The sequence below is a fragment of the Carex rostrata genome, chromosome 12 (genome assembly GCF_964058835.1).
Source record: "Carex rostrata chromosome 12, lpCarRost1.2, whole genome shotgun sequence".
Lineage (NCBI taxonomy): Eukaryota > Viridiplantae > Streptophyta > Magnoliopsida > Poales > Cyperaceae > Carex > Carex rostrata.
The window spans coordinates 1,510,569-1,538,424 of NC_135929.1; the positions used below are offsets into that span (position 1 = coordinate 1,510,569).

At 35.2% G+C, this 27,856-nt stretch overlaps 2 protein-coding genes across 2 annotated transcripts; one reads left to right on the plus strand and one right to left on the minus strand.

The window, feature by feature from the left end:
• Positions 1-14,144: 14,144 nt before the first annotated feature.
• LOC144562987 (uncharacterized) lies at positions 14,145-16,426 on the plus strand. Its single transcript, XM_078312358.1, has 3 exons — positions 14,145-14,231; positions 15,868-16,059; positions 16,164-16,426. The coding sequence occupies exons 1-3, from the start codon at positions 14,145-14,147 to the stop codon at positions 16,419-16,421; spliced, it is 537 nt and encodes a 178-aa protein (XP_078168484.1). The 3' UTR covers positions 16,422-16,426.
• Positions 16,427-24,286: 7,860 nt separating this feature from the next.
• LOC144562988 (protein AMEIOTIC 1-like) lies at positions 24,287-27,842 on the minus strand (the record flags this gene model as incomplete). The annotated part of the gene is made up of 6 exons (XM_078312359.1): positions 27,833-27,842; positions 26,516-26,589; positions 25,533-26,140; positions 25,355-25,406; positions 24,757-24,849; positions 24,287-24,622 (listed from the first exon to the last, which is right to left on the minus strand). Coding segments are annotated over exons 1-6 (1,173 nt in total), but the record flags the coding sequence as incomplete, so codon positions are not given.
• Between the last annotated feature and the right edge of the window lie 14 nt (positions 27,843-27,856).

The window sequence follows — 27,856 nt, forward strand, 5'->3', positions numbered from 1 at the left end:
CTCTATATGGTAACATAATAGGGCATTTACAACCCGAATACAACACTCCAATTGAAGGAGTGCACTCTAGTAGTGCCTCTATATGGCAAGATAATAGAGCATTTACAACCTTAATACCACACTCCAATTGAAGGTGTTTCGAGCTCCCTAGTAGTGTGTCTCTATGGTAAGATAATAGGGTATTAACCTTAATAGAACTCTCTAATTAAAGGTGTTTTCTGTACTCTAGTAGAGTCTCCAAATGATAAGATTATAGGGCATTTATAACTCTAATACAACACTCCAATTGAAGGTGTTTGTAGCACCCTAGTGGTGCCTCTATGTGGTAAGATAATAGGGCGTTTACAACCCTAATACATAACTATAATTGAAGCAGTTTTGAGCACTCTAGTAGTTTCTCGAAATAGTAAGATAATAGGGCATTTACAACCCTAATACGACACTCCAATTGAAGGTGTTTGGAGCACTGTGTTAGTGTCCCTATATGGCAAGATAATAGGGCATTTACAACCATAACTACACTCCAATTGACGGTTTTTGTTGCACCCTAGTAGTGTCTTTATATGGTAAGATAATATAGTATATACAACCCTAATACAACACTCCAATTGAAGGAGGTTGGAGCAATCTAGTAGTGTCTCTATGTGGCAAGATATTAGGACATTTACAACCCTAATACGACACTTCAATTTAAGATGGTTAGTGCCTTCTAGTAGTGTCTTTATATGGTAAGATAATAGGGCATCTACAACCCTAATACGACACTCCGATTGAAGTTGTTTTGTTGCACTCTAGTAGTGTTTATATGGCAAGATAATATGACATTTACGACCCTAATACGACACACCAATTGAAGGTGTTTTGAGCACTCTAGTAGTGTCTCTATATGACAAGATAATACGACATTTACAACCCTAATACAACACTGCAACTGAAGGTGTTTGGAGCACTCTAGTAGTCTCCAAATGGCAAGATAATAGGCATTTACAACTCTAATACAACACTTCAATTGATGGTGTTTGTTGCACCCAAGTAGTGTCCTTATATGGTAAGATAATAGGGCATCTACAAACCTAATACAACACTCCAATTGAAGGAGGTTGGAGCACTCTAGTAGTGTCTCTATATGCCAAGATAATAGGGCCTTTACAACCCTAATACGACACTCCAATTGAAGATGTTTGATGCACTCTAGTAATGTCTCTATCTGGCAAGTTAATAGGACATTTACAACTCTAATACGACACTCCAATTGAAAGTGTTTTGAGCAATCAACTAGTGTGTCTATATGACAAGATAATACGTCATTTACAACCCAAGTACAAAACTCCAATCGAAGGTGTTTGGACTACCCTAGTTATGTCTTTCAATGGTAAGATAATAAGACATTTACAACCCTAATAAAACTCTCTAATCGAATGTGTTTGGAGTACTCTAGTACTTTCTCCAAATAGCAAGATAATAGGAAATTTACAAGCTAATACAACACTCCAATTGATGGTATTTGGAACACCCTAGTGGTGTGTCCATATGATAAGATAATAGGGCATTTACAATCCTAATACGACACTCCAATTGATGGTATTTGGTGCACTCCAGTAGTGTCTCTATATGACAATATAATTGGACATTTATCACCCTAATACAACACTGCAATTGAAGTTGTTTGGAGCACTCTAGTATTGTCTCTATATGGCAAGATAATAGGGCATTTACAACCCTAATACTACACCGCAATTCAAGGTGTTTGGAGCACTCTACTAGTTTATCCAGATGACAAGATAATAGGAAATTTACAACCCTAATACAACACTCCAAATGAAGGAGTTTGCAGTACTCTAGTAGTGCCTCTATATGGCAAGATAATAGGGCATTTACAACCCTAATACAACACTCCAATTGAAAGTGTTTGGAGCACCCTACTAGTGTCTCTCTATTTTAAGATAATAAGGTATATACATCCTTAATAAAACTCTCTAATTAAAGGTGTTTGGTGTACTCTAGTAGTGTCTACAAATGACAATATAATAGGGCATTTAGAACTCTAATACAACACTCCAATTGATGGTGTTCTCTATATGGTAACATAATAGGACATTTACAACCCTAATACCACATTCAAATTGAAGGAGTTTAGAGCACTCTAGTTGTCCCTCTATATGACACTCCAATTGAAGGTGTTTTGAGCTCCCTAGTAGTGTGTCTCTATGGTAAGAGAATAGGGTATATACAACCTTAATAAAACTCTCTAATTAAAGGTGTTTTATGTACTCTAGTAGAGTCTCCAAATGATAAGATTATAGGGCATTTATAACTCTAATACAACACTCCAATTGAAGGTGTTTGTAGTACCCTAGTAGTGTATGTGGTAAGATAATAGGGTGTTTACAACCCTAATACAGAACTACAATTGAAGGAGTTTAGAGCACTCTAGTAGTTTCTCCAAATGGTAAGATAATAGGTCATTTAGAACCCTGATACCACACTCCAATTGAAGGAGTTTAGAGCACTCTAGTTGTGCCTCTATATGGCAAGATAATAGAGCATTTACAACCCTAATACCACACTCCAATTGAAGGTGTTTTGAGCTCCCTAATAGTGTGTCTCTATGGTAAGATAATAGGGTATATACAACCTTAATAAAACTCTCTAATTAAAGGTGTTTTATGTACTCTACTAGAGTCTCCAAATGATAAGATTATAGGGCATTTATAACTCTAATACAACACTCCAATTGAAGGTGTTTGTAGCACCCTAGTGGTGTCTCTATGTGGTAAAATAATAGGGCGTTTACAACCCTAATATAGAACTAAAATTGAAAGAGTTTAGAGCACTCTAGTAGTTTCTCCAAATGGTAAGATAATAGGGCATTTACAACCCTAATACGACACTCCAATTGAATGTGTTTCGAGCAATGTAGTAGTGTCCCTATATGGCAAGATAATACGACATTTACAACCATAATACTACACTCCAATTGACGGTGTTTGTTGCACCATAGTAGTGTCTTTATATGGTAAGATAATATGGTATCTACTACCCTAATACAACACTCCAATTGAATGAGGTTGGAGCACTCTAGTAGTGTCTCTATATGGCAAGATAATAGGACATTTACAACCCTAATACGACACTCCATTTGAAGATGGTTGGTGCCCTCTAGTAGTGTCTTTATATGGTAAGATAATAGGGCATCTACAACCCTAATACGACACTCCATTTGAAGATGGTTGGTGCCCTCTAGTAGTGTCTTTATATGGTAAGATAATAGGGCATCTACAACCCTAATACGACACTCCAATTGAAGATGTTTGGTGCACTCTAGTAGTGTCTCTATATGGCAAGTTAATAGGACATTTACAACCCTAATACTGCACTTCAATTGATGGTGTTTTTTGCACCCTAGTAGTGCCTTTATACGTTTAGATAATATGGCATCTACAACCCTAATACAACACTCCAATTGAAGGAGGTTAGAGCACTCTAGTAGTGTCTCTATCTGGCAAGATAATAGGACATTTACAACCCTAATACGACACTCCAATTGAAGATGGTTGGTGCCCTCTAGTAGTGTCGTTATATGGTATGATAATAGGGCGTCTACAACCCTAATACGACACTCCAATTGAAAGTTTTTTGAGCAATCAACTAGTGTCTCTATATGACAAGATAATACGTCATTTACAACCCAAGTACAAAACTCCAATTGAAGGTGTTTGGAGTACCCTAGTAGTGTCTTTTAATGGTAAGATAATAGGGTATTTACAATCCTAATAAAACTCTCTAATTGAATGTGTTTGGAGCACTCAACTTTCTCCAAATAGCAATTAATATGACATTTACAACCTATTACAACACTCCAATTGATGGTATTTGGAACACGAGTAAACAAATCTGATAGCTATGAGACAAAAGAATTGACACGAGTAAAATAGTTTACTATATCGTGGTATTGTACAATACAACATCATCTGTGTATGATATCTCCATATTATATCTAAATTACAGCCCTGATTTACACTAAAACATGTGTTTTAAAGCCTATAAATGTGGACTTTTACTTTGAAATGTGGTACTGCTATGCTTTGTTTGGTATTTTCCAGGAGAAAGGGCGAAAAACTGGATCTGACAATTTTTCATACGGCCCGTATGGCATTCCCTACGGGCCGTACAAGACCTGCCCAACCACACAGAAGGTTCCACAACAGAGGCACAAAGTCTCCAAGACAAAGCACAGGCATACGGCCCGTACGGGATCCCATACGGCCTGTAGGACGCTAATTCGGAAAATCCAGCTGGAATCTGAAATGAGCATAATTTAAGGAGGCCGAAAAGGAAGCCCCTGGGGGCGCGATCTAGGGCATTAAATGAGATATTTCCACACCAAAAAAATGGGGGGATTCACGACTGGAACTTGGACAACCTTTCTTGGAGCGAAAGACAAGAGAAGGAAAGGAGGAAGAGAAGTGAAAAACGCGAGTTTGCAACGGATCTTCGGATTTTCCACTGTTTTGTCATGAACTCTTTTATTTCTTGTTATTTATGTTATCTTATGAACATGAGTAGCTAATTTACTTTGTTTCTAGGGTTAAGATGTAGTTTCTAGTTTGGTTTTGCTTGCATGCTACTTGGATTTTGTGTTGAATGCTTTGTTTTTATCTTGTTGAGTAGTATTTTGATTGCTTTATTTGTGCTTGCTTGAATTGATTAGTCATCCCGTTAGATGAATGCGCACATCTAAATGTTAGGAGCCAAGTCTATGACATTTAATCCAACCGAATAAAGTATATGAAGTAGGGTGAAACCAAGGAGTACCCGAAAGGTGAAACTTTCCTTGAGGCGAAAGTCCTTGGATACTTTTAGTAAACCAACAAGTAACTTAGATAAATTAGGCCAAAATGCGAAAGTTGAGGTTTAACGCATCTAAGAGGGAAGTATTTGAGTCCGGTAATCGGGTACTAGGCCAAAATGCGAAAGTTGAGGTTAGGTATCTAGATCTGGTCGATACAAACCCTAAACATTAGCATCAGCGCAGAAAACAGTAGCTGCAGCATTAACTCGGGGTCCCCTACGGGCCGTACGGGAATCCGTACGGGCCGTATGTCTCGGGGCTGAACAGAAATGAAGTCTGAACCCTGGAAACGCCTTTCTATCAATTAAAAACAACTTTAATTTTCTTTTATTGTCTTTTAAACTTGTCATAAATCATTATAATTGTTAGAACCAAACCAAACCAATTTCTCTCACTTCTAGAATCTGAAGTAATTTTAAGACGAGTCCGGTTATTTTCTTCCGTCCCTGTGGATCGATACCTGAGCATACTCATCGATAGGATAGTACACTTGCTATCTGATTTGACAGAGTATAACAAAGGTTTAAAAGGTATAGCTTGCTATACTGAAACTTTGTAGCATATATTATGTGCGAACAGTGTAATTGGATGGTTATAGTGCAGATGTCAGATGCCTCCTATGATTATAGAAGTTAAAACTGTTTTAATTCTATTTACCAACATAACACAGATCTTATTGGGTCACACCATATAGGAGCTACTCAAAGAATCTTGTTGATTAATAATAAGATGGTTATAATTAATTATACGTGTTATAATTAAATTATAAATGTCATATAAGATGACAAGCAAAAACAAAGGTTAATTTATAAACGTACATGTTACGTAGTTACCGAAACAACAAACCGTAAGAAATATAATTGTTCAAAATAATTATATGGATGTTAATTGAATTCGGGCTAAGGGCATTTTGATCTTTTTACATGTCATCCTTATCCACATGACATGTCATCATTCTTATCCACCGAGGATATTTTGGTCTTTTCACTTTGAAACCTCCTTACTATTCACACCTCCTTACTATTCATGGGGTATTTTGGTAATTTGAAAACCGCCACAAATGCCTATAAATAAGGGTGGAGGGGTAGAGAGAAAATCACTAATTCACTCGTATCGTTTCGTGTCGAATCGAATCGGTATTTTCTCTCTTTCTTGGTTTCTCTCCCAAATAGTGTTTCGGGTTAAAAAAGAATGTTATACGTAATCCACATATAATCTTGCGAGTTGTTGAGAAGTATATATTTGTGGGATTGGTGAATAGTGTTTTCTCAAATTTTGCAGTATTTCAGTTTTGCTTATTAGTGAATTTGAATAACTGAAAATTTGTGAATAGTGTTATTATGCCTTTTTTGGTGAATAGTATTTTTGCAGAATCCCGCAGTTTATAGTGTTTCTGGCAAAAGAAATAAACCGCTCTCCGATTAGTCCTGGTGGATAACCGATAGAGGTATCAGACGTCTGATACTCCGAGACGAGTCATTCCCAAATGTCGCTGTTCTCGCTCTGCTACATTCCAATTAGAATTTGGAATCAAGGTATAAATATGTTATATTAATCTATTTAATTGGTAAGTAGATTAAAGTTTTAGAAATCAATCATGGAGTAGATCTGTAAAAGGATTGAAAGAGGTTTTGATGCCAAAGGAATACTGAAGGTGGACCGCCTTGTAAAGTTTCCTGACATATCCCGTTTAATCCTTAGCTTAAGTTAGAAGTAAAATTTTGTTTTACGTTCTTTCCGCATCTTAAGCAAATAAATGAGTTTGAACAGTCAAAACCCAACAGACTTAATCAATGGGTTTGAACAGTCAAAACCCAACACACTCCAGTAGTGTCTCCAGATGGCAAGATAATAGGGTATTTACCACCTTAATACAGCACTAAAATTGAAGGCGTTTGGAGCACTCTAGTAGTGTCTCCACATGGCAAGATAATAGGGCATTTACAACCCTAATACAACACTCCAATTGAAGGTGTTTGGAGCACTCGAGTAGTGTCTCTATATAGCAAGATAATATGACATTTACAACTCTAATACGACACTCCAATTGAAGATGTTTGGAGTGTGTCTCTATATGACAAGATAATAGTGCATTTACAACCCAAAAACAACACTCCAATTGAATGTGTTTGGAGCACCCTAATAATGTCTCTCTATGGTAAGATAATAGGGCATTTACAACCCTAAGAAAATACTCCAATTGAAGGTGTTTGCAGCATTCTAGTAGTGTCTCCAAATGACAAGATAATAGGGCATTTACAACCCTAATACAACTCTCCAATTGATGGTATTTGGAGCACCCTAGTTGTGTCTCTATATGGTAAGATAATAGAGTATTTACATCCCTAATACAACACTAAAGTTGAAGGTGTTTGGAGCACTCTAGTAGTTTCTCCATATGGCAAGATAATAGGGCATTTACGACCCTAATACTACATTGCAATTGAAGGTGTTCGGAGTACTCTAGTTGTGTCTCTATGTGACAAGATAATGGGTCATTTACAGCCCTAATACAACTCTCCAATTAAAGGAGTTTGGAGCATTCTAGTAGTGCGTCTCTATATGGCAAGATTATAGGATATTTATAACCCGAATGAAACACTCCAATTAAAGGTGTTTGGAGCAATCTAGTTATGTCTCTATATGGCAAGAGAAGAGGGTAGTTGCAACCCTAGTACAACACTCCAATTGAAAGTCTTTGTAGCACTCTTGTATTGTCTCCATATGGCAACATAAGAGGGTAGTTGTCACCCTAATAAAATACTCCAATTGATGATGTTTGGTGCATTTTAGTAGTGTCTCAATATGGCATGATAATAGGGCATTTACAATCCTAATACAACAGTAAAATGGAATGTGTTTGGAGCACTCTAGTAGTGTCTCCAGTTGGCAAGATAATAGGGCATTTACAACCCTAATACAACACTCCAATTGAAGGTGTTTGGAGCACTTTAGTAGTGTCTCTATATGGTAAGATAATATGGCATTTACAACCCATTTGAATATTGTCTTGAGCATTTGCATTCATTAGTATATAAATTGAACTGTTAATATAAACTTGCGAGAATTTAATTCTAAATATGGATTGATTGTATGTTCAATGATCTGATTGTGACAAATAGATAATATTATTATTTGTCATATCTAGTTTTTCAGGATTTTCAAGTTTATATTGTATGGATGCAGAGCGACACCTATAGGTATCTGACAGATTGACCACATAAAATGGAGGGTTTTGGGTTATTTGAATTTGACAGAATGCAAGAAGCATTTCTCAAACATTATATGTTGTATTCTATCTGAGAAATTTATAAACAATATTGGATTGTGGTTAAAAATTTAATGGTGTTATTGGTAGTGCATATAAAAGATTCACTATCTTCTATATATGACTTGATAAATATACGCAGTAGGTTATTGTACCCCATATTTGAGGTGTGACATTATCCTCAAGTAAATTCCAGGTTTTTGAGGGGTATATTTGAAATCCGCCTTGGCCAAATTATGTCCAAGATAGTTAATCATTGCCCAAGTTGAATAAGTTTTTTTTTTTAAATATGCCGAAAATAATTATTTTTCTTAAACCGATCTCAAACTATTTTTTTTTTTTGCACAAACCAAATCTATAAATTATAAATTTTGGTTTTGATCAAATATAACTCATAAACTTAAATTAAAAGATGTATGCTAACAAAACTGAACATTGAACGCCACCTATATTAAAATTGATGAGCGTGGATAAAAACAATTAATTAAAAATAAAAAAAATCTATGGGCCAGAATGCAAAATTGTTAAACTATATGTTCCAAACTCCAAAGTAATTACACCTTTCTTAATTCTTATTTGATAGAAGAGGAATTGCTAGTACCTTTGAGAACATTTCTAGCCAACTCCTTGAAAGGCTTAATTAATATAAAATGAATGAGCAAGCAGAAAATGTTATGATAATATATGAATAAACAACATTTGAAAATTGAAATCAAATATGGGTTTGCAAAGAAATTAGAAAGAGAATATCTCTTTCAAGAAATGCAGGGATCTAAAGGAAGGAAAATTAATGATTGGAGGAATATATAAATTAGATGAATTCGGATAGCGAAAAGCCCTCATATAATGCGATGCCCTCCACTTCTATTCCTATCTCAACAAAATCTCTCAATATTTTGCCATGCAAGGAAGGCCTTATATGGGGATTGCATATTCCACCAACACCAAGTCACAATTATTGCCTTGGAGATACTGCATATCAATAGAAAAAGGCGAGAATAATGAAAACAAGTCTCAATTAGAGTTATTTCTTGGTTTACTGTCACAGCGAGACCATTGGCACATGTCGGATTGTCCAAGGAATAAAGCCCAAAAGGTTTGTTTGACAGAGTAATCAGATTCTTTCCCAATTGCAAGTTGCAAGCGTAAAGACTGATCTTCTCTCTATCTCAGGTTAGTTACTGATGTTACTTTGAAATCCAGGGGAAATAGCCTTAAACTTCAATTCCATGCACTAGCAAAAATTATTAACGAACAAACCTCCAATTGATACGCTAGCCTATATTACTATCACTTTAATTAATGGGGTCACCCAAAAATAACAAGTTGTATTACATGTGATCATCCGACGAATATTTAGTTTTTACAGAGACAAGGTTTAATTAAGACTTAACAATAATTCTAGTATATTTAAAAATATTTAAATAAGGTGTGTATTAAATTTGAGTTAATTTAAATATGATTTTGGTGACAAAGCTTTTAAAAAACTCATCATCAAAGAAAGATTGAATTTTCTGATATAAGGTTAAAACATCTTTTTTATATATGCTCAAATTTGATACACTTACTATCCTAATAATTAAGAACACACATCTATAAATTTAAATTTTCTAATTTTAATAACATTTTTCAAATATATGTCCCATAATTCTTTTCAAATTTGAACACATCTATATATCAATAAATATTCTTTCATTTCAATTCAACACAAGCAGCTGACAAGGTATCAATCGTCATTTCAAACACATCCTTCTACTAATAGGAGAATTTTAGCCCTTCTTAGTCACCTTGTGTCCTTGAACCGATAATTATATTTCTGACTAACCTTTTAAATTTTAATTGGTTACAAAGTCATTTAAAACCTCCATCGCCCAAAATTTTGAATTATCTGATAAAAAAAACTAACTAAAACATTCTATCTAAATAATTATGAACACATACGTTATTTATTTTTTCTAAATTTTCTAAAAAACAATTTCAAATACATGCACCATAACAGTTATATATTACCATAAAAATTAGATATGCTCTAGACTTATTAAAAGTTGACGTCAGGGGCAGAACCATAATTTGACTATAGGGGTGGGGGCTAAACATCATTTTGAGAAAATTAATTAAAAATATAATTGACATAACATAAGATAATAAACTCTTTCACTATTTTTTTTTATATTTCATAAAAAGATACAATAGATGACCAACACCAATAAAATGACATGTCTATCAAAATCAAACTAAAAATATGAAATTCATGAGTAAAACTAGGGTGTTCTTAAGTTCACCAAGCATCTTAGTGAACTCAAGTCTAAAACCCATTGAATCGGCTTTAAACGATGAATCTAAATTGTTAAAACCCGCTTACATTACGAGTGATACGTCTACATGTAAAAAATCTTAATTTTGAATTATTTTGCATAGAGTCAAGTGGTAAAAAAAATATTCAAAAAATGAATGCATTAAAATTAATTTATTAACCTTTTAATTTTGACCATTTTATTTTATAGTAAATCAATTCAAATTTTTAAAATTTTCATATGTAGACGTATCATTCGTAAGGTAGACAGATTTTAACGATTCGGATTCATCATTTGAAGCTGATTTGATGAGTTTTAGGCTTGAGTTCACCAAGAGGCTTGGTGAACTTAAGAACACTCTAGTTCTACTTGAAATTCATTTATTTATTTATCTATATTTTGACCTATGATTTCCTAAAAAAAATCAAATTAAGCAATAATCTACCTATTTCATATTTAGATAATCTTAAATAACTTTGTAAAGGTTGCTCTTGATAGATATTCATCACATGTGGAATATGTTTAAAAATATAATTATCAAGACTTCAAATTACTAACAGAGTTTAAAAGTTTAAGTTGCTTTCCTTCACCTTGAAATAAGAGTCTAATGTCAGATATAATATTATCTATCTATAATTATAAATTATCATTTTCATAACATGAAAGTGAAATTAACTTTTATCACAAAATTATAATAAATAATAATTTACAAAATTACAAATAAACACAAACTTCAATTAAAAGTGAATTTCTTTGATTTTAAAGTTAAAGAGGTAATCTGCACCGAAGATCGATGTAAATTTTTGTTATATGAAGATGGTGAATTTTGCTAAAAAAAAAAACTGTATTGTGCTTGAGCACACTTTTTTTCTTGTTAATTTTGCATAACTCTTATTGCTTTTGAAAGATAGATTAACTTGATTTTTTTTTTTATGAATAAGAGATGTTGCTCCGCTGGAATTTGGAGATTTATTTATTAATTTCATTAGACACTTTTTTTTTTTTTTTCTTTTGTTTCCTTCTATGCGTTTGACATCTTTTCAAAAGAAAAAAAAAACTAATGTAAATGGTGCGGAAACCAAAGAGTACATATGAAAATGAAAAAGGCAAATAAAAATTTGCTTTTCAAATATATTATCTTTCAAGTATTTATAAATTTGTAATACTGTATAGCGGGACTACTATATATGAAAATTAGTAAAATTCAATTAAATTTCTATACTTAATAAAAAAATAATAATAATAGAGATGACTTAGCATCCCCTAACTTACACTATTTTCAGCCTCTTGAGGTGAAACTCTAAACGGCTTTAGAGGTATAACGTTAATTAGTATACAAAATGACATTGCGCTCCGGAACTTTTTCTTAAAAAAGATATATTATTTTTTGTAGTTCATAAATAAAATATGAACCCACAGTAGATATGTTACCAGAATAAGGAGAACAAAGTGAATGGAAATGATTGTGAACTTTTTGTATAAGTTTTTATATATTGGACAATCAGAATTGATTCTCAAGTTATTGATATTTAAACTTTACAAACTTTAGAAAAGAGACTTGCAAGTATCCATGGCTGAATTGGCTTCTCCAAGGCTAGGTGGGAAGGGAACATATATGTTCCAATCCTTGTAATATTTAATTATCTGTTACACAAATTTCGATGCTGCAATTAATCATAATTTTTGCATGTTTTCACTACTATAATATTTTTTTTTTATCTACATCGATTGTAGCATAGTTGAAATTTTAAACATTGATTGACAAATTTGCTGCACCTTAATAAGACTAGGATTGTTTCGAGAGGAGGTTTCAAATGTCTCTATATTTTTGTGCCCCCATCATGTCTCCATCTTTCTTCATCATTTTCAAAGTTCAAACAGTTGATCCGAATCGCTCAACCTAACCTCCATACTAAAATATGTTTGGAGACCAAATTTTATATTTTTAGAAATTTTTTTACTATATTTTTAGATAGGTACAAAAATATTATTTTTAGATGGTTCAGATTTACTGATTTTGTACCTATCTAAAAAAATAGTAAAAAAATTCCTAAAAATATAAAATTTGGTCTCCAAACATATTTTAGTATGGAGGTTAGGTTGAGCGGTTCGGATCGATTGTTTGAACTTTGAAAATGATGGAGAGAGATGGAGGCATGATGGAGGCACAAAAACATCGAGGCATTTGAACCCTCCTCTTGTTTCGAGCCTCTGAAAATAAAAACTGTATTGTGATGAATATTTTTATATTTTAATAACTTGTCCTAAAAAAATAAAAAGAGTGAGGGATATTATAGATCGATCCGTGTTAGGGATCCATATCTGTATTTTAAAAGTTTAAACATTCAACTCGAACTATTAACATGATCTCCATCTGAAAATGTACTTGGAGAGCAAATTTTATATGTTTTTACATTTTTTTTTTATTATTGTTTTAGATAGGTAGAACATCTCTACTTTGAATGGTTCAGAATTTTTAAATAATTTTTTTTTATGTATCTAAAAAATAGCAAAGTTTTTAAAAAAATATATAAAATTTGATTTGCAATTACATTCATATAAAGATCATGTTAGACAATTAAGATCTATCATTTGAGTTTTAAAACGGGGATACAAGAACATAGCGCAGACCTCTATAATGCAAATTAACAGAGCCTCACTAAAAATAAAATATTGACAGGGGCCTGTATTCTATTTAAAGTTAAATTGATATTGTTCGTAAAGACGAGACAAATATTATAAATAATAATGTTTATTTTATCATAAATTTAAAATAAACATGTATACATCTAAATATAGAACCTTGCTCAACTTAGAAGTGTTTATGATTATCAAATTTTGCAATGGTTAATATATAAAATGTTGAATAAATTATAAATATAACCAATTGTGGGCTGAAGCTTGAGTCAACTAGCCCAATGCTTTGTCATTTCTACTTTTTAGATTTTGTCAGCATCTGATTCGTTGATTGTCCTAATTAATTATTTTGAAGCAAAAAAGCTATTATTATTAGTTAGCCTTCGAGGAAAATGTTCAAGAAAATCAAGCTACAAATTCTTAGTTAATTAAAATATGATAGGTAGTAAGTCCAAGAAAGATAGTTTTAATACATCAGTGAAAAATAATACATAATTTTTTTTATTTGAAATCCTAAAAATTAACCAGGATGGATAAAATACTGACGTCCTTGGAAATATCAGTACTGGTGGTCATTTGGATATCAAGAAAGTATATTCAATTTGTGATTTTGACATCAATTATACGGAGAATTTTGTATTTATATAAATTAATTTAAAATAATATATGGTGATAGAATGAGCGGCCATTTTTATTAATACTCCAAGAAAAAAAGTTAATTTTAAAAATAACCCTGCATTCTAATTTTTTTCAAAACTAATCCAACCACCCGGCCCACGAGCGGCCCAGTAAATAATCAAACCGTCTGTCCCATGGGCAGGTGCCTATTTAACCAGATTTTTTCTCTCTCCTGCTCACTCCAACGATTCTATAAACTGAAATTTTATTGTACTGCGATTTTAATGTTTGAGAGAGAGCTCTAAGCAATTGTTGGCCGATTGAAAGACGATTTTACTGTAGCAACAGGTTTTTTTTTTAGTTTCTTGTTAATTATTTTCTAATTAGCCATTGATTACTGTACCCGTTATAATTACTGTAAAATTACTTTAATCCTTAAAAAATTATTTTTTAAATATAGTTTGTTAAGGAAAATATGTTAGTTGCACTGTATGTGAGCGGCAAGCTACAAGGGGGTGAAGATGGCGTGCAGTACACGAAAGAGGCCGCATTTGGCTTCGAGGTTAATGAAAATACCACATTTCAAGAACTTAAGCAGCTAATATACGAAAATACTGTTGTAAACCCCAACAGGTATGAAATAGAATTGGCTACACGGATTGACAACTCACGTGGGGGTAGACCTTCTTTGTGAGGTTTCCAGTAACATATGTGAATTTGTGGAGAGTTGTGTACACTCAATTTGCGGCTAGTGGGGTTCCAGTAATTGACATATATTCGAAGAGGGTTCCCCGGGCTAGGGCTGGACCTTGAAGTGCAGCTGGGGCTGGACCTTCGGGTTATGACAACCAGGAGTATCACCAACACTCCCCTTATAACAACCAAGGTTACCACCAGCACTCCTCTTATAACAACCAGGGGTACCACCAACACTCCCCTTATGACAACTAGGGGTACCACCAGCACTCCCATTATGACAACCAGGGGTACCACAACTCCCCAGAAAATACTGAAGAGTTACCACCACCATCCAGACCGACACCCATAATCCCTAGATTTCCAACTATGCCAGTGTCAAGACCGGTACCCGTTAATCGAACTAATATTGATATTGATGTTGATGTTATTGATGCTATACCAGAAAAGGAAATGGAAATGGGGGATGAATACCAAGGGGTTTGGGAATCTGATGACTTATCAGATGGTGATGCAAATGTACCAGGTTTATCTAGGGCATAAAAATTCCCAATTAGAGGTCAGGAAAATAAACATCCAATCACCACATTCAACGACACCACAGCTTTCGAAGAGGCAGACATTAGTTTCTTTGGTCCTCGTGTTGAATACAATCAGGAACTTGCCGCAGGGCAACTTTATACCAACATAGATGAACTTATAAAGAAAATCAATGAGACTCATGTTCACGGCAACTAGAAATGTAAAATACACAAAAGCGAGCGAACAAGGTTAGTTGTGCTATGTAAAACTCACCCGCAGTGCGAGTTCCGCCTTTATGTAACCCCTGCGGGTTCAGGAGAAGCATGGATAATTAAGAAGTGTGAACCACCTCATACATGCAAGTCTGTATCCATAAGGACAAACCATGCACAGCTGACGGCATCACTAATTGCCGATGCAATTGAGGAGGACATTAAGTTAGATCCATCGATGAGCATCAAGGCGGTGGCTATGACCGTCAGACACAAATACAAATATGCAACCCCAAAATACAACAGGCTGTGAAGAGGTCGTGAACTTGCGGTCTGCAGAATATTCGGTAGTTGGAAGGATTCATACGGCTACCTGGCACCATTGCTCCAGGCCATGGCAAGTACAAATATCGGGATCGTATATGAGCGATGGCATGGCCCTTTTTTGATAAAGACGGAGTACTAATAGAGGGAGCTCAACAATTCAAGGGTATAACATGGGCTTTTGGGGCTTGTATCCAAGCTGTGTCATACATCAGACCCGTTATCAGCATTGATGCATGCTTCATGTCTGGCCATTACGAGGGGAGGCTACTAATAGCATGTGTATATGATGCTGAGAACCAGTTGTTGCCTTTGGCCTTTGCAATTGTTCATAAAGAGGACGGTGAGAACTGGGGATTTTTTATGCAGTTTTTAAGAAGACGGGTGATTGGGGAAGGGAAGTTTTTCTGTGTGATATCAGACCAACATAAATGAATAAAATAGGTTTTTGATCGTGAAGATTACGGTTGGTCAACACGTACTGGCCAGTGTGTGCACAGGTTGTGTATGCAACACGTTGCGAAGAACCTTTCCAAGGCAACCGGGGGCGACAAATGGGTTCTACAAACATTTAGACAAAATTGCAGAAAGAAAAAGCCGAGAAGGGTGGTAGAGATGACTAGCAGTTTTGCAAAGGTATAGGTATTTCAATTGTTCACATATATTATTGTATTTTCAGAAGACAATTTTTTTAGTACAATTGTTTTACTTATATTATTTTATTTTCTTATTTTTTGTAGTACATGCCAAAAGCAAATCTCTACTTAATGAAAGTGGGCAAAAATAATCCCAGAGATGTCAACGAGCCACCAGCATACGAGAAAATATATCAAGCACGTGATGGAGGTTGGCATTGGGGAATTATGACCACCAACGGGTCCGAGTCGCTGAATGCAGTCTTCAAGCAGAGCCGGATGTTGCCTGTGGCTGCAGTTGTAGAGGACACATTCTACAAGTTAAATGCCTGGTTTCAGGAACGGCGTGCTAAGGCCATATGATTAATAAGGAGGAATCAATCATTTTCAGCAAGGGTGGAGGAGAAACTAAGACAACACAGGAACAAAGGTGCAACTATGTCCGTGATCCCGATGGGTAATGATGGTACATAATTCAAAGTGCAAAATTCGAATGAGTATGTTCCTACCAGCCGTAGATCAGATGACACTATGGAGTTTGTGAAGGGGGCTTGCAAGTATGTGGTTAAATTCGGAGATGCCAGGACGGTAAACTGTACATGCCAAGGACCCCAGCTAGCTCACATACCCTGTAGTCATGTGATGGCGGTATGCCGAGTGAGGAACTTCTGCGATGATCACTATGTCACCGACATGTATCGTACCGATTACCTTGCTGCCACTTGGGGTGGATCTTTCCATTCTTATCCTGATCAGCATGAGTGGCCTGCATATGTCGGTGATAAAATACTCCCTTCAGAATGATGGATAAGAAAGAGGAGGAGGAGACACAAGCGTATTGTAATGACCATGGACGAGATGGATGGTAGACGACCATTCTGTTTGCGACAGGCGCGTGGCAGGTATACAGCATTGTACAAAATTAATGTATGCTTTTATTATATTACTATCTGAATTGCGTTGTTATATTCAGATGCCATAAACGAACACAACAAAAAAGAAAATGCTAGAGTTGTTGCTAAAGCAACTGGTAGAACACAACTCCCTCCTCCCGTATGCCAATCATCTAGTAGCCCAGCTTTTACAAGTAATGCCGCACCTACAGCTGGTACCAGAAGAACTAGTCATTTGTTAGGTTTATTGAGACGTGATGGCAGATAAACTTGTTATTTTGCTTATGTGAACTGATTTATTTGGTTTGAACTAAGTTATGAACTTTAATAGCTCTTTTGATTGTATTGTTGAACTTTAATTGTATTGTTGAACTATGTTAGACTATTTTAGAACTATACTTATTTCTAGCATATTCAAAAATAATGCAGCCCATGTACAACATAAATACTACAACATAAAATTCATAAAATCCAGATACAGTACAAAATAATACAATACCGTCGAGTCCATAAAATAAAACAACATAAAATTCATACAACAACAACCAGTTCAAACATAGCAATTATACAAACCGTTACAATTCAAACATAAAACACTACAATAACATACAATTCAGACTAAGCATTACGAGCTGAGGAACTTGCTCCCTTCTTTTTCTCAGCCCGACGAACACACGTAGGACACTCCCACTTAGTGAGACGAGCGTCATTCACCGGATCTGCATACGGGTCCATACAATTGGGGTCAACAGCTTTGCCACATTTATAACAAAAGAACATATCCACCATATCTCCCTTCACCTCACATAAGCAGCACTGTCTCCATCTAGGTGGAGGGACCCTGTTTACCCAGCTTTCAATCAGCATTTTTCTAATTGATGGATCAAGAGTGCTCAGAAATTCTTCATTATTTTTGGGTGAAAATATTTTTTCCAAATTCCTCATCGCGTAGGCTTCAGCCGTCCAAAAATTATTAATAAGTGTTCTTTTTTATTCGCGTTTGGTTTGAGTTCTTCCTCTATTTTTTTCAACTTTGGGTGCCATTGTAACTAGGGTTTCAAATGACAGTAATGGATTAGACTTATATTGATTCTAAATAATGAATGGATTAGACTAATTGAACAGTAATGGATTAGACTAATTGAACATGAATCAACGGCTATTTAGAAAATAATTAAAAAATATTTAAATTATTAAAAAAAAATTAAAAATTTTAATTACCTGTAGCTGTAGTCGCCTTGAAAATCGCCTTCAGCTATTTCTCCCTTCTCTCTGCCTTTGAGGTGGGGTGGTAGAATGAGTTTGGAGTGAAGAGAGAGAGAGAAAAACCGAATAAATAGGCATCCCCAGTGGACCACCCGTAGCCCAGGCAGTCTGCTGGGAGTGTGGGCCACAATTAAAAATGACGAAATAGAATTACTTAGTTTTACGCTTGCAAATAAAAATGACGAAATAGATACGTTATAACTTAGAGGAGACGGTTCCATGGGACAGGCGGTTTGATTATTTACTGGGCCGCCTGTGGGCCTGGCGGTTGGGTTTTGAAAAAAATAGAATACGGGGTTATTTTTAAAATTAACTTTTTTTTTCTTGAGGTATTAATAAAAATGGTCGTAGAATGAGTACATGTGGATTTAGATGTAGTAGAAAAAACCGGAAAATAAAATCGGCTACAAATTATGGATTCTAAAATAAGTTCAAATCTATTGAGGTTATCATAAACTACGTATAATGTCCTGATTTGGCCACAGAAGATTCAAATATAAAATGTCCCTCTGTCTCTCGGTCTCTCTCAATTCAAACTATGGATTTGAATATTTTTTTCAGAGCTATTAATAAGTTCATTTTTTTCGTATACCAAATTTTTCAAGTAATTATTTGTGTTGTTGTGGCATCCCAGTGGATCCGAATTTTTTTTTGGCTCCAATAGTTGAAACCGGATTTTTTTCGGTTACGTCTATGTATCTAAATACAGGAACAATCATTCTAATATCATAAATTATCTTACATAAATTTCTATAAATAAAATTATATTTGAATACCGACTACCGAGGGAACAAAACTCCTGTGGGAATCTAGTAGAAAAATTACCGGAGAAAAGGAAGGCCACCTTGCAGTTGACTGAGTGACAGACTAACCAATGAGAAGGTACAATCAAATTTGGATAGGAGGAGATGATATTCATAGCACGGGGAGCAGCACATTATGTGCTCATAAAATGATTCGACATTTCACCTTTTCCTTCCCTCTTTAATGATTTTTCACATATTTCCTTCTTCCACTAGAATAATAACTAAAGCGCGCTTCAAATGGGGACCGCGCGTTAATGAGAGGGATGGATGCAAACATTTGTATATAAAACACATACACCCTTCCCCGAGTAGTTCTCGGCCAATTATGTATTCCCAATTGGTTAGTTCTCTTTCTTGATTTGCTATGCTGTCTAACTCAGGGGGGGCCGTGCCATTGTTTAATTGAAGGGAATATATCGGATAAGGTGGAGCAACGAAAGACCAGAGACCAGCTGAATATTCTCTTCTCTTTCTCCCTTCGCTATCGATCCTTCCCCAATTGCCACGTCCCATTCCTCCTGGGATTTTTATTTTATTTCTCTCTCTCTCTGACTCTCTCTCTCTCTCCATAACAGTATTCAACCGTATTTCCAAATTCATTTTTTGACAATCTCGTAGCTAGGATTCTATATTCTTCTTCACTTATACACATGTTTCGTACCTTGCTGGAGAATGTATGTATATATATCAATTTGAAATTTGGAATCTATTCAATTATACGCCTTAGTTATTCTGCGTGGGTGAAGGAGGATTCTAAAGATCGGATTGTGGTTTCTTCATGTTTAATTTCATTTATTTGATTCGAGTTGACGGTTCTTCTCTTTTCTTTTCTGGGTTCCCATGGGCTTTCGAGAAGAAATGGGATTGAGATATATAGGGGGTTTCTGTTTAACCCATTCCTTTTCTTTTATTTCATTCTCATCAACTTTAACCAATAATAGAGGTGAAAACAGAGCGAATACGAAGCGGACAGAGGTAAAACCATATTTATATTTTTTTTTTCTTCGAATACGGATACATAATAAATATCAGACAGATACACAGATTAGATCCGATATTTATTAAAATAATATAAAACATTATTAAAAAAATACTAAAGTTCATAATATATATTTAATTATAACAGTGAATAACATAATTTTTGTATAATATATATTTAATTATAACAGTGAATAACATAATTTTTGTATAATATATATTAAAATATATGATATATATTTACTATTTGAATACGGATAATTGAAACGTAAAACCATATCAGTATTTTTATCCATATAGATATTTAGATATCGGATATCCATATCTAATTTTTCGAATACAAATCAAATACATATCGGATATTATCCACACTGTTTTCACCCCTATTAACCATTCATAGTTTCAAAGCTTTAATAATATATATACATACATACAGGCTTCTTACTTGTTAAAAGGACAATGTAGCAGAGATACATATCATGATCTATGTACAGTAAAAATAAGGTGATCACAATGTTTGTAGAATATTTTTCAGAAACAAATGAGATACTTGGGCCTTGTCATGTGTCTAATAGGCCTTTACAGATATGACCCAATAAGAGTCCCCTAGACCTGGATGATCTCTCTTTCGTTCTCTTTGTCGAGGTATCCTCTCTTATAGTCTTATTCATGCCTCTCGCACTTGTGCTTTCATATAAATAAAAATAGGTCAAATTGTCAGTTGCAAAGATTGACAGTGGAAATTAAAGGCAATGAAAAATTGATCATCTGTACAAATCCAATTATGATAATATTTCATTTGAGAGGATATTGGGTGTTACATATACGTACATGTGTGCACAGGTTGTTACCACCTTTTCTAAATACGACCATGCATACACTGGCAGACCCAAATGGGGTTCTCTAGATTTGAAAAAAAAAAAATTAGATACATTGATATTTTATATTTGTGCTTGCTTCTTCTGAATAGATGTAATATTTATTTTTGGATTTAATTTACGGTTCAGTAAAAGAAAATTGCGCAAAATAGAAAGTCAGTCCAGACTGATTCGTGTAAAAGAAAGAAAAAAAAAAGACAGTCTGATTCACTGCTCCATTTAGAAAAATTGTTAATTCGTTAGGAGAAAAGGGAGGTTAACTATTAAAAATATAAAAATGTACAATGAGTTCGATCACATGTTGTGACGTGCCATGACCAAATTTGAAAGGATGGTCATGGAACGTGAATGGTTAGAACACGTTAATCACAACGTGACCACACATGACGTGTCCAAATGTGACTGACTGGTCATGTTTAGTTACGTTTAACTATTATTTTCATAATTTAGGTTAGTTTATTCATGATTCACTATTCGATCAAGATCTAACGGTCCAAATCTTTTGCGTGATGTGACTGGGCATGCGAGTCACTGCATGTAACAAGACATTTGCTCTCGGGTAGGGTACGGGTACCTCGGGTATACCCGGGACGGGTAGTCGGGTACGGCGGGTACGGGTACGGCGGGTACGGGTAGGACGGGTAGTTGGGTAAAACGAGTACGGGTAGGTTTTTAAAAAAGTGTACCCTACCCGTTTCAAACCCGTGCCCGTCTCGAGTAACGGGTACGGGTACCTCGGGTAGGGTACGGGTATTTTTTTTTTCTGTTTTTTTTTTGTTTTTTTTTTTTACTTTTTTTTTCTGTTTTTCTTTCCGTTTTTTTTAGTTTTTTTTTTCTGTTTTTTTTTTTCTGTTTTTTTTTTCCTTTTTTTTAGTTTTTTTTTCCTTTTTTTCCGTTTTTTTTTTCTTTTTTTTTCTGTCTTTGTTTCTGCAAAAAAATTTGAATTTCGAATTTCAAATAAAACGGGTAACAGGTAAAGGGTAATGGGTAAACGGGTAAAGGGTAACGGGTAAACGGGTAAAGGATAAACGGGTAAAAGGGTAAAGTTGGTCGGGTAAACAGGTGCGGGTACGGGTAAAACGGGTGCAGGTAGACGGGTTTCGGGTACGGGTTGGGCGGGTTTTTTTCCCGAATCATTGAGTCTGGTCCGTCTCAAACCCGTACCCGTTTACCCGCCTATACCCGGGCACGGGTACCTCGGATAACGGGTACGGGCCGGGTAAAACGGGTATTACCCGTTCGGGTAAAAGCAAACCACTACATGTGCCGTGATGGAACCGTGTTGCCGTGATGTATCCGGTCATATTGTGACTTTTTTAAATCCCTATCTACTACTCTGCTCTGATTCATCAGGAGAAAAAAAAATTGTACTCCTATCAATATTTTGTGTCTATCTCTGATCAAAATTAAGAATCCGCCCCTGCATGCATATAAATTATAATACTTTAAGAGTGAGTCTATGGTACTATGCATATCACGGGTTGTTACCGTGCTACGGCTCTATATTTGAGTTTTCAAATCCTAACGGTTGATCCGAACCGTTCATCTTGTTCTCCATATTAATATGTGTTTGGAGACCAAATTTTACATTTTTTGAAATTTTTTTACTATTTTTTTAGATATTTAGAAAATCACTTGATCTGAAAATTCTGGACCATCCAAAAACAGTGATTTTCAATAAATCTAAAAAAATAGTAAAAAATTTTCAAAAAATGTAAAATTTGGTCTCCAAACACATATTAATATGGAGAACAAGATGAACGGTTCGGATCGACCGTTAGGATTTGAAAACTTGAATATAGAGCCGTAGCACGGTGCCAAATCGTAATATGCATAGTACCATAGACTCACTCATACTTTAATTATAGAAATTGTAAAGACAAAAATCGTTACATGCAGCATGAAATAATAATTACTAGGTGGAGAATATCATAGATATATGAAATGTGCCCAACATTTATTTTTCCAACTTCCATTCTTAGTTTTAACGGGAAATTAAATAGCATTTAATTGGTACAGTGATTTGCACTAAAGCAATGTCATGTTTTGTAATTGCAAATAGTTACAAATGATTACAAGTTGTACAGTGCGCGAATAAAACCTGTTTTGAAGACTTGACATGTTTTGTACGTAATTAATAAAACAAGTTGTAAAAAATAAAAGAATGTCTTAAAATTTTCTAATAATAAAACTATAGTTTTTACAGATTTTGTAACTTATGATTGGATGAAACAAGGAATAGAGCAAGAACAAATCTAATCTCAAGTTTGAGAATAGTAGCTAATTCAACTTTTAGTTGGGTTAATAGAATAGTGAGCTAACCCATATAATATGGTACGATAGCACTATTCTCAAACCATCCAAACATATCTTTAGTGCTATTCTTGCTACATCCAAATATCGAATAGCTCAAAAAAATGGTGTTATTCTCATATTAGTATTATTCTTGCTCCATCCAAAGGCATCCAAAACAGAGCTATGGTCACATTACTCATCGACATATACTTGCACTTATTTTATTGTGAAATTTAAATATCAATATTGGCACAAACATACACGAGTATTTTTCACTTATTTTATTGTGAAATTTAAATATCAATATTGGCACAAACATACACGAGTATTTTTCTCAAGGATTTGTATATAATGTTAATTAAAGTATGTGTGTTTTCTGCTGATGACAAAAATAACACACATAAAGTAAAAAAAAAATCTTCCTCTTCTATATATTATACTGACAACTAGTCATGAGAAGTTAGCTGTCGTTCCTTATTTCACAAAACAGTTCCATACTGTTGTACTTAATGCATACTATTTAAAACGCAAGTAATATTTGTCCGAAGTGGGAAAACTATAACAACTGAACAACCAAATTTATAATAAAATCAGAATGAGTATTTATTAGATATTAATTAATACTTGAAGGATGCAAGAGCCAGGTCGGTCACGGCATCATTTCTCTTCTCTTCACGGTCCACTCGGCTACTAGCTCCTGATATCATCATGCCCTAATTAACATCACCATACGATCAGAACTTAATCACAAAGGACTAATTCCTTCATAATTGTTCTATTTCATTTAATTTCCTAGTTTTTTTGGCTTATACATATTTATTTGTGTAAATTTGCAATGCGGACCATTTGCATATATACCTAGAACATATAATAAATAAATGAGACAGAAATCTTGTTGTTACAATTAGTGAAGTGTGAAACATATATATATATGCCAAAGTTGACAAAATAAATAATTATTTAAATATAAATGGAGAAGTGTTTGTTACTGATTAAGGGATACCTACATGAGAGGGATATCTGGCAGTGGGCCTGTGAGCTGTGACCTGAATCGGAGACTGAGCAACGGCCGCCTGTGATTGGGTCTGGCTGCCAGGCTGTTGTTGGAAAAAGAAGGCAGGGTGCGGTGGAGGGAGGGGAGAAGTCGGGCTGGGAAGGAGTATAAGCTGAGGTGGCAGTGACATGGAATTGGGAGAGTAGCCACCGGCACTTGCCATATTTGGCAAAAGAAATGTGCCCTCAGGCCAGCATATCCTGGACCCGTTTTTCCTTTCAGTCTTCTCTTTAGTACCGGCTTTGTCACCTTCCACTACTTTCTTACACTTCTCTGCCTCTTGCACTGAATGTTTTTCACCAGAGCAACCGGCTAAGTTCGTCTCTTTAACCGCCTTGGCAAGCTCCTCTTTCCTTCTATTTTCATTCTCCTCTTTCAACAAGAAAATCTCTTCCTGTTGCAAGGAACATGCGCAAACCAAGAGAAATATTGTATCAGGAGCTCTCAATTGTAGATAAGGAAAGTTACACTTAGGAAGTAATATATAGGTTTTTGGGGAGTTACACATGCATGTAAATACATTTATACCTTCATTGACACCATAGAATTGGATATTGCAGTGAACTGCTCTTGCAGCTTTCCATATTGCATGAGAAGTCCCTGGAATTTCTCCTGTAGATTAAGGAAAAGAAATCACTCAGAAATATAAATTAATACATGCAATTAATGTAAAGGCACTTCCTTCAAAGAAACATCATCCATATATAGAAATGCCAATTATTTCAGGTAATTAAGAATGAATAAAGTATACAAAATCAATAAGTAACAATTAATTCAATGACACTTCCATGCTCCATCCCTTAATATACCAATCATTTGAGATTTGACATCATCAATAATATATTTTATAATTAAAGGGAAAAGGAGGCACTTTATAATGAACATTAATGATTCAGCAATTAAATAACGAATAATAGCCCACATGTGGGTACACTGAGTCTGATATCCATCAACTGTAATGCAAAAAAAGAAAAAAAAAATACAATATATGTATCCATATACTAATAAAGAGATGGTGCAGAAAATGAAAAAAAGTAACCTGCCGAGAGCTGCAGACTGGTCAACTGTATATACTTAAATTTTCTTAAAAAGAAAAGAAATTGTGGATAGCTAGTTGCATTATCACCTGCTGGGCCTTCTCATCAGTTTCCTTGAGAGACTTGAGCTCCGCAATTTCACTGCATTCATAAACTCTACTGTTAGTATAACACTAAAATCAGGCAACTTACGTTCTGTGTGGTACTCTGTATGATTAATTAGGTCTTATCAATTTATAATTGACAAAGTAATAGAAAATGAGCTACCTTTTGAGATGATTGATCTCTTCTTTGCATTGAGAAACCATCTCCTTCCAAGGGCCATCACAGGCGCCACCTGAGATGTCATCTCCAGGCTTCCAACCAGGAGGAGGAACCCAATATGGATCAGTGATCCCAGCCTCCTTACGAACCATTGCCAGCTCAGCCGGTTCAAGCCAGTACTCGATGGCACCTTCTGTGTTGTGCCTCCTGACGAGCCGTTCCTTCCCATCAGCAAAAACCTCACCCGCCATGTGTTTCAGGAGGTGATCCAGTAACCCCGTATCACCTATATGCTTTCTAGCCTTCTCTCTCAGGTCATGCCTCAGCACCGGATTTTGCCACGTGGCGTCCATCTCTCTCACCACTTCTACAAGCCACTTCTTCGCGGATTCACACCTCTCAGCCGACCATCGGATAGGGATCTTTCTCAGTTTCCTCTCATTTACACCAGAGCTACCTTCCCTCATTCTCTTACCATCACTGAGCTTCTTCACCTCAGGCACTATCTCAACTACCTCACTCTCTGTCATGCCTTGCTTAGAACTCCCTCCAACCTTACTCTCAGACTCACTTTCTCCTCTGAAACTCATCTTAGATTTCACCACTTTTACCTTTTTTGGCAAATAACTCACCCTCTTACGGCTCCCCCATTTGATCGCTTTACTTCTTCGCAAGATATGCAAGCAGGATGCCAGGTCATCCCCAGAATCTGTAACCCTTTTGTGTGAATCAGGATCCGATGGAGAGGTGTTATCCATTCACCACCTCTGGTACGATATATATGGATCTCAGCACAACTATAGTTCTAGTAACTGCACATCAATAGAATAATGATGCTCCGATAATTAAATGGATAAATAAAAATTAAAGTTAGCAAGAGGAGCCGAAGATCAAAGAAGGTAGCTGATCAAGAAAAGAAAACATTAAAATTTTGATCCTAAAAAGTTCAGAGAAAAGAGATCCGTTTTGCTTTTTTAATTTTTCACCTTTAAAAGACGAGCAGCTTTTAGATGAATAGAAGATATCGCTGGAAGCTTCGCATCTACTTCGTAGTAGGAGCCTAATTAAAATCGAAGAAAAAATAAGCACAAATACTTTTAAAAAAATGAAAACCTATGACAATTACAAATCAGAACAAGAGATAATATACAAGCAAAACAATGAAAGAAGAAAGAGAGAGATCAGAGACTCTTCTCTTGCGCGCACCAGAGGAAGGTTTTTGGAGAGAGAGAGAACACTCGAACTGGAGTAGAACAAGAGATATATAGAAGACTGTCTTTACCTTTTACCCTAGGTAAGGATTGGAATTTCCCAGGTTACCCTTTACAAAACATGACTAACAATCTAACATCCATAGAACAAGGGTGTTTTGGGAATATTAATATCGGTTAGTTTTGCGATAGAAAACTATGATTAAAGAGGGAAATTTTTGGCAAGTAGCGTTGTTCGGTTGTTGCATGGAGGCGTACCTGTGCTGTCGCTGCAGCTGTTGCGCGTAGGCTAGGCAGGGACTAGGTCTAGGAGGCAGAGAGTGTCTCCTCGTGGGGCCCATGCTAAACTTAGTCCATCCATCGTCACTTCTTAGTTAATTAATGCCGAACGATATCATTTAATGAGAATGAATTGATACTGAAATGATTAAGGATTAATAACTCGTTATAATGTGATCACATTTTTCAGGCACTCAAGTGCACACGCATGACGCCTCTCTCCAATCTGGATGGGGACCACACCATGCAGAGAATATCTGAATATGCGTTCAAATTAAGAACCCCTATTGGCTATTGCTCAGAAAAGAAAAACAAAACAGTATCATAATTAAGGACCTACATGCAAGCACCAAGCAGCCAAGTACACAGTCCCTCCAAATTAATGAGCAAATGGTTTACACAGTTGGACTGCCTAAGGGCTTTTCTTTAAAAAAAAAGAAAGAAATGTTTTACAACTTGCTGTTGATTTTTTTCTACATCGGTTAATTTTATATATAGTATATATTTTAAAAACTGAAGTGACAAGAAATAGATTGTACAAGCTGGCGCAAAATTGTCAGGGTGTTTCTTCTTGTCAATGGAATCAATATAAACAGGAATTGACCATAAATAGAGATATGTGTTTCAATTGGTATAGATCATCAATGTATATATATATTACAATATAAAATATGAGGATATATAATATGAGATATGATAACAATTAATGTACTGTTGAAATACATTACATTGTTCATTCTCATGTCTTAGATCAAACTTAAATATGCTTTGAGATATATATATATATATATATATATAGTAAATTTAATGGACCTTTTTCCATCCCTTATAATGGAC